The sequence below is a fragment of the Varroa jacobsoni genome, unplaced genomic scaffold (assembly GCF_002532875.2).
Source record: "Varroa jacobsoni isolate VJ856 unplaced genomic scaffold, vjacob_1.0 scaffold_739, whole genome shotgun sequence".
In the NCBI taxonomy this organism is placed as follows: Eukaryota; Metazoa; Arthropoda; class Arachnida; order Mesostigmata; family Varroidae; genus Varroa; species Varroa jacobsoni.
Genome location: NW_019213641.1, coordinates 110,872 through 119,666, shown reverse-complemented (window position 1 = coordinate 119,666; position 8,795 = coordinate 110,872). Strand labels below are relative to the sequence as shown.

At 44.5% G+C, this 8,795-nt stretch overlaps 1 protein-coding gene across 2 annotated transcripts in view; it reads left to right on the top strand.

The window, feature by feature from the left end:
* LOC111263168 (uncharacterized) overlaps positions 1-8,384 on the top strand; it is a 14,287-nt gene extending 5,903 nt beyond the window's left edge. For both annotated transcript variants that reach the window (XM_022838031.2, XM_022838030.2), the window contains 2 exons: positions 4,689-6,002; positions 6,391-8,384. In XM_022838031.2, the coding sequence (XP_022693766.1) occupies positions 5,828-6,002; positions 6,391-7,322 (1,107 nt within the window). In that variant the 5' untranslated portion in view covers positions 4,689-5,827 and the 3' untranslated portion in view covers positions 7,323-8,384. The remainder of the gene's footprint in view (positions 1-4,688; positions 6,003-6,390) is intronic.
* Positions 8,385-8,795: the final 411 nt, after the last annotated feature.

Below are 8,795 nucleotides of genomic sequence, written 5' to 3'. Positions count from 1 at the left end.
AGTGTTAATTTTACATCTGTACTATATATATATATATATATATATATATATATATATATATATATATACATATAAAACAGTGTTGACGTTGTCTGGTGATAGCAAAGCCCTATTAAGTCTTTTTTAGATAGGGCGAGTCATCTCTGTTTGCTCTGTCCCATAACCCTCCACTATGTATCTCGCCGGTGGCAGGTGACGGCCACTGACTTTGTTATCAGTCAGAACCATTTTATGTATAATGCATTTACTCCACGCAGAATACGTTTGGTACTAACACGCTTCGCGGCGTCGTTTATTCAGAGGTTGATTGTTGCCGTAAGCGGTCCTCTCGTCCGCTGTTTATTTCATGGCGAAGTCGCGTGGCAGCTAGACTCATGTGCGTCATCATTTCGTGGTTCACCGGACACGTTGCATTCAACCATCCCTGGTGCGCGTCCGACAAGCACTCGCGAAGTCGTTCTCGTCTTGTCGGTAGCCGTGCATGATAGCCGTAATAGGACCCAGACGGTCCAGTATCGGCAGGCTCTAAACATGAGGGGCAATACGAACATACATATCAACCAGCAGGCCTCCCGTAGGGGCAACTGACCGAAGCGGCGGCGGAGCTGCTAATTCAGCAGCTTGGAGGTCCACGTTTGTGGCGCATGAACCTTACGTTCCATGGGAAAGGACTATCGTTTGTTGTTAAGTTACAAAAGCCTTTCGACAATGGTGAGCTAATATGATAAGTTCAGCCTCGTCGATTGCCGAGCGGTTAATGGATAAGTATTCCCTCAAGGGACGCTCAAGGCCTATGACGTACTGAATTCAGAAAGGAAGTCCAAAAAACGGAAGAGATTCTTGTCGTATCGAAATCGCAGCGGTGATCCTTGGCCTTCTACATTTCGAAAAGGACCACCAATGCAACATAAATAAAGAGAAAATCGACCACTACTGTCTTTAGGCATTGTCTCAATCGATTGGCAGTTTCGTAATTTAGATTTTCTATAGCTCGTGTTAGACAGATAGTTATCATGGAGCTGCAAAATGGATGTTTTCGCCTGTGTGCGCTAGAAAATGAAGTTCTCCAAGTATGTTGCTTTACCTCTTTGATCAATCGGCCCCATTGTTTAATGGCATATTCTGCAGCAGAATGTATTTTCCAGCTGAAACATACAAATGGACTCGAATTTTTAACGAAATTAGGTAGATTGTTAAACATAGGTCGTGTGTCGTGCGACCGTTCACGCTATCGAAATGGTACGGAGCTATATACGAATCCTGGCCCCAATGCTCGAAAAGCAATTTCCCGCATAGATCTATGAATTGTGGCCATCAGAGGGGCCGTTACCAGCAGCAACTTTTGATCAAATGTTGCTCTCCTAATCTTGTCCTGTTCCCGTCTGCTCTTCTGCTGATCTTGTCTTTTTCTGCCTTTGGCTTCCTCTGTCAACGTAGCGACCCACTACTACTCTTTAAGCTTTAACGTCGACGCAATCACATCTCGTTAGCCAACGACTCCTGGCAACGAGCGAGAAATAGGCAATAGGCAATCAAGAGGTATGCATTAGACCAAGAGGCAACTTAGATAAATTATACCGTTGATATCTAGCCAACCTGCGAACGCATCGTTGATTGTCTAGGCCCAGCTGCAGCCAGATGGGAACAGCTGGTCGAGGAGCAGAACCCAAATGCGTAGAATTGACACCAATGCATGTCGGTACCAATAGAGCCTTTCTGTGCTGATTTTAGGTTCGATTAAGATTTTTCGCAGCCATTATAGTGACGAACAGATCTATAGATCGCCCGGAAACTTGGGTTTCCCAAGGTGAAATTGCTTTGATTTATGAAAATGGCCGTTATAACAACGGTCAATGACAATTGGGTCATAAGAGTTTAATATAAGTGTACTTGTCTAGTACAGAAACTTGAAATAGTTATATTTGTTGACACAAATATATGCAATCGTCAGCCTGCCGGTGGCTGTTGTTTAACAACCTAGGATGACATCTTTAGGTTATAGAATCGTACTTCTATCTTTTTTATGCTTAATATAATATATAGTTTTGCACGGCGTTTGATACACGTCAAATAAAGATGCTTCCCATTCGTGGTCGGTTGACGTCCTAACTTACGTTGTACTTCTCCGTTTGTTAACTCTAAAAGTGAAAAATATATGTATAACGTGAATCAAGAACAGAAACGTTCTTTGCTATGTTATACATTCGTTACGTAACTGCAAAATTTGAACGTATCGACTACGTTGTACCTTCAAAACATCCAGTCGAACCTATTGTTTACGGTCCATTCCGTAAGCTGCAAAGGTTTTCAGAGATACTTATTCCTGAACGAATTTTCTACCCTCATCAATTAATGTTTTCGTTCGAAAAAATAGCTTCGTGGTAAGTTTTTTTTTACGCTGGCTGTTAACTATGCCTGTTTTTTGGTGATTGACTCATTATGCTATTAAGGTTTTATGTTATACCATTGAAAATCCCTAGAAACCTGTTGTTCTGTCCGCATCAAACAATATTCTCTCAAGTTCAGTTGACAAAAATGGCTATTTCTTTAGGGAGAGAACCAGTTCTTAGATTCTTTCGTATTCAAATTTCTAGAGGTCACCGAAACAGGCGCAAGGTGCGACCTTTATAGCCAACAGAGCTACTAAAAATTGACCTCTAACTAAATGTGAGTATGGCATTCTCGACCTAACAAACGCAATCCATTCCAATAATTTATCGATTCTAACCTTAAATTACCTTTCAAGGGGGGTTAACTATTAGATAAGGTTGCATATACTGGCTGGAAAAGATAAGTTGAGTTGCTTACAGAGCTTCTGACGTTAAACAGAAAAATCAAGTTAGGCGGCAATAGTCCACAATGCTATTTTTGCCATCTGACCAATATGTGACGGCCATCGTTGGGGTCCGATAAGAATTGGGATTAAGAGGAAACAAATAATATGCCATATTACCTCTGACCGTTACCAACTGAATAAACAGAAAATACTGCGACGGTAGGCAGAAGCAAATACTACTTATGCATGAAATAAGTACTTATGAAAGAAATACGAAAAATCGTAGTTCAATGCCCACTCAGCTTTTATTAAGAAGCTACGACGTTCTTGGCACTTACCCAATTCCACGAAAACTGAAACACTTTTACGATAGTAACGAATTGTCTTTAGACTGTAATACAAAATTTACACTTTACACACTTCTAAGTTACATCTCAAATCTAAGTTACATCGTACAAATGTAACCCTGTTATTTGCTAGGAAAATCGTAGTCTTACCGCAATGAAACATCTTCTGTGATTGTCGTTGTGTCTATTCTATCTGTTTAGACTCTTTCTACCATAAGTTTTTCTGTCTCATTACAAGTTCCGCCTACATATAGTAGACACTTTTTACAAAAGCAGCGATCAACCGATAGCCAAATAACAAAGACGAAAAATGCAAAAGATTTGACAAGTACAAAGCAATGATTGGTCCATTGCGGGAACTCACAGCCACGCACCTTGTTGACACGATACAGGCCGCTTAATCGGGATCGAACATCGCTGCGGCCATATGAAGTACGGCTCATCATGTTGTCGTCATCATTATTGTTGGGCAGTCCAGCGGAACAAACTATAATCATTGTACTAGAACTGTGGCCAGTTCTCGTAACTATCGGGTGATACTTCGTTGAAGTCTCGTGATGTGCGCATCGATTGGTTTCTTGTATGTGGCTTCACAGAGTAGGTACAGATCCGCACTCCGTACTACCGTATCTAGCCATTACTGATGTGGGAGCGAATGAAGTCGGCACGTGCGTCTCTCCGTAGATTTGTGACGACCGCATAAGAAGAGTGCCACTTTTGGATTGTTATTGTTGTGGCTGGTGTTGTTGTATCGGCTGTGTCGGAGATCGTGGCAGAGCCAACTTTACATTTCCGGTCCATTAGACAGACCTATAGGGATAACAGTTTAGTTTGAGGCTAGCCTATTGAAGGCTGAAGAAGTACTCATTTGCAGAGCGAGCACACTATAGATGTAGAGTTTTGAGACCTCTTGGGAGATGTCGGACGTACTCAGTGCTTGCCGGCATTTCACCCGTCCTTAAACTAACGACTTAAGCCTTGCAAATCTCTTCGATATTTCCTTCACTGTGTTTTTTTCGCTGCTCAACCCAATCGAATTCATTCGACCTGATTTTAGGCTTTGGATTGAACGCGGACCCGACTGGTTCCCGTACGCTGTGGATAATTGTGGAGAATAGTGCACAACCCCCGTGCTGTACTGATTGCAACTATCCACCGACTAATGGTTGGGTGCCATTGCCATTTCCTCATTGTTCAATTGAACAATGAGATTCAACCGCAGATCAAAAAAGGATCCGAGATGTTACCTTGATCAGACTAGCGCACAGCCATACGGAACAACTACAATAGCAACATCAACAACTCCCACAATCGACAAGTCTATTCCTTGTTGAGTTCTGGCTGCACAGACTTTCTGGCAACCTCCCAATGCATTGTTGTTGGCTTTTAGTACTCACAGAAATTAGGCACCAACCGATTATGTAGTCTCGCATGCCCTAGCATACTGTGTACGCATCGATATCGATATGGTTGTGTATGTACGTGAAGTGACCTTAAATGCACTCCATTCGTTTTAAAACTTTTCCTGATTTTGTACCTTCCTTCTACATATCCTTATCGTGTAGTTTCAAAGGAGTTCGCGATGTCTATTACCACTGTCCGCGCTATAGCCCCGATCCCTATCGAAGAAGCAAGACTCTACGCTCAGTAACGGATCTCTATGCGCACTACGACTACTATTGCTTCTATTACCATTACCACTAAATCAGGCCTGAGCGCTATTCCCGCCAGAGATAGCATAGTACGCTCCGTAGGCGCGCAGAAACAGGCGACCCTGCACCAGCAGGAGAAGGGCCAGGCTGAGATCTCGATCAGGCCGAGTAACGCTGTCACCCCCGTAGCGATCGCGAACTCCTGGACGGCCGAACAACGATCCAGCGGCTGAAGCGATCTTGCGCGGAACAGATGTTCTGTAACCGGCTCTCGCCGCTGGTCGCGGCGGCGGCGGCGGCGACGGCGGCGGCGGCGGCGGCGGCGGCGGCGGTAAACCGACCAGAGCAGATACGAGCAAACAGCGTACAGTGGCTACGCTCGGGTAGAGCCACACGGCGAGGCGCGGACGACGCGAGTGTCAGATCCTCTGTCGAAGTGGCAGCAACAGCAGTGGTTCCTATCTTGTTTCGGCTGATACAAGAATGGCTCGCCCAACCAGCCGGCACCGGCTTGTGACAGCAACAAACGCTTGACTCGTAACACTCGTACGATCTATTGGAATGGTAGAGTCGACAAGGTGGTGATGTTGTGTGCGCTGCGTCGACGCAAGCGGCTACCTGGCTGGGGAACTCTCTGGCTAAATCTTAGCTCGGCGCTCGAATCGCTCGGATCAGGTACCCCTAACTCCGCCTATTTGAGGGCGAGGAGGTACCCCTGGATTAGACACTATATAAGCAACACGACCAATCGTGGAAGTCAGACGCAGATGAGGATCAAAGACGAATAGTGGTCTCTCTAGCAGACATAGACCAACGAAGAAAGTGTGCTCTTCACCACTTGTGCGACTTTACCACCTTGAGGATACATTGAACGATTTTTAGCAATTAAGATTCCGCTAGCAGTGCGTTGCGGCCGAATAGCTGGTCAACCTACCTGTGGATTGTGACAAGTTCGCTCTAACGCTTAGTCCTTGTCAGGGGACTAGGTAGAAAGATCACATTATTGAGTGTTACGTTCGCTGAGAAAAGGGCGCGCGAAACAGGACAAAATCATGCCGAAGGCTTTCCTGATCAAGAAGAAGCACGACGCCAAGCTGGCGTCGGCGCTAAGCGGCGTTAAGAGGCCGTGGACAGAAGATCTGGTAGAGGAACTCCGGGCTCCACTCTCAGTATCACCGGTTCCTTCGGTATCACCCAGCCTTTCGGAGAACAACGCAACGGTGCCTGGTAAGTCATTCTATGACAAAGCAATTTCTGCCATGCCGCAAACAGGAGACGAGTCCGTTTTTAAAGAACAAATAATCTATGGGAATGACGACGATGATGGCCAATCACTTGTGAGTGACTAGGGTAAAAAAAAATGTCTAGTTGTGTCGAGTGACGTGTAATATCGCCAGTCGCCACGGAGTGACTAGAATCGAATTCATTTCTGCCGAAAAATGTTTGAATTTTCTGCCCCTCGTGCATTTCTCGTGCTTCAGAATTCTCCTTGTTTTACTAAGAACTTAAGTAAGTTTGATCAACATTTACCGTTTTCTTACTGGACCAGAATATCACCAATAACCTGTCCTAACTTAGCGATAACGCTTATTTCATTGTTGATTTTATCTTGCAGATTTCTCCGTACCATATGACCTGTCGATGAAAAAACGTCGTACATCAACATCAGACGCAGAATGCTCTCCGGTATCCTCACCCATGCGAACTCCGTCACCTTCAGGGTACTCCCTACCTTCACCGCCTTCACCCCCGACCGTAGTCGACCCTCACCACCCGTGGCCGCAGGGTTTCCTTCCCTACCCGGCCCTGCCATCTCTTCCTATTTACTATGCGCCCCGTTTCGTGCCTCGCGTAATTCAAAGCGATGCCGTCGTCCCAACGTGGGCAGCTCAATCTCAACTCACTGAATGCCATACACGTAAAAGCGTCATTCAGCCAACGCCAACAGAAAAGGTCCTACGCGAAGAGGTGGTGTCTTGCCCCGATCGACACAGTCCGCCCCATAATCTACCCCAGCAGCAACAGGCGACGTCACCTGTGCCCACAAGCGGGACCACAGTAAAATTTGAATGCGAAGACTGCCACAAAAGCTATTCAACTTATTCTGGGTTGAGTAAACATCGTCAGCAACATGCCTGCGCTGGCCAACAGGAATTCTCGTGTAAATTTTGTGGTAAACGCTACACGTCAATGGGTGCACTGAAAATGCACATTCGCACCCATACGCTACCATGCAAATGCGACATCTGCGGGAAGGCGTTTTCTCGGCCGTGGCTGCTCCAGGGGCATATTCGTACGCATACAGGAGAGAAGCCCTTTCAATGCGACGTCTGTGATCGGGCATTTGCGGACCGTTCCAATCTGAGAGCCCACTTGCAAACGCATGCCAATGTCAAGAAGTATCACTGCGATGCATGTAATAAGTCGTTCTCACGAGCCTCCCTTCTTCAGAAACACCACGAGGCTGGTTGTAACGACTGCGTTTCGCCAGCTTCACCTGTGGCCCCGGTGCCGATACGGCCAGCACTCCAAGCGATTCAATGCTAAAAGTGGAGTCACAGCAGAGAAGCAAATGTTATTTATTATTATTGTATTTAGTCGTTTTTTTTTTTTTATCCAGAGCTTTCATCTAATTTTCTAATCTAGTAGAAGTGTCACCTGTAGAAAATTTTCGTTTTGTACAGTGGTCGGCTATCACTTGTAAATGTACGCGTTCTCACTTTTCATGTATCGAGTCATAGTTACGGAAACGGATTCAGAGCTACTTGTTGACGCCGTATAACAAGAGCGGTGCACAAACACACAACTCAGCTCGCTGGGAACATATGATTGAAACTGAAATAAACCAGCGTTAACTCCACATTCAACTCTACCTTTCCTGACTCACTCAGCGGCAGAGTTCGAGTCTCTAGTGCCTTTCTTCGAGCCAGCGCCCGACGATGCGCGAACCGTTGCCGAGCTAAACGTCTGTCTAATCGGCAGCTGCTGCTTTTCCCTTAGGAATGAGTTGATCTAGTCCAATTGTACATACCGAACCCAGTGAAGTGCGTTGGTCGGAGTGCCGCGACCACAGCCCCGGGCTCTGACCACGCGTCGGAGTTGATGTCACTCGGAGTGTTTTGGCGATAATCTTTTTACGAATGCTCACTTTACAGCGTCTAGGGATACGATCTCGTCGAAAACATCTGACCGTGAATTCTCCATGATGCCATTGATGATGTTAAAAGTGAATGGATCCTCTTCTAGAGGTCCTACACTGCATGTATTATATATTTATACTAGTATATATTTTATATACATATATATATATATATATATATATATAACAAGTGAAAGAATATGAATAGGATTCGAAGCGCAGCACATCACCAATGTAAGAACAAGCACAGTGGACTGTTGATATAATAATACAACGACAGCTGTATACCAAAAAACAATCTGATGTACAGAGTTCTGCATATGTATATATATATATATCCATAATATAAACACCAAATAACTTATATTACGTATTAAGATTATATTATTATGAAGATGCTACAGTGGTGACTATGGTATAATTGAGGTTAAAAATAAACAGAAAGCACCAAATGGAAGTTGATGTTTAAACAAGCTATCTTGCCTTGCAATTAGCAACGGAAACTCTGTGGGTAGCGACGTGTTCTACGATCCGTGGTCATTAGTGTATTAAAAGTTTAGTGTTCTGGGTATGTTAAACCAAACGACAACTGCGTAAAATGAGCATTTCGATCTTTGTGGGTCCGTTCTTCAAGCTTTTGCGACAGTGGTCGTCGCCGAGGGTTCCATTCGTTATTAACGACAGCCGGCTTTGAGTGTTTACTATGTTAAGCTACTTAGCATAAAATAAATATATTTTATGCTAAGTAACTTTTTTTTTTTATCAAATGAAGCTATCTGAACAATTTAAATAGCCAGCATTCTATAGCAAGCACTAGACTGCTTGGTCCCAGAAAAACTTGAATGAAACAAACTCAGTGGAAAGGATGATTAGGCTAAATT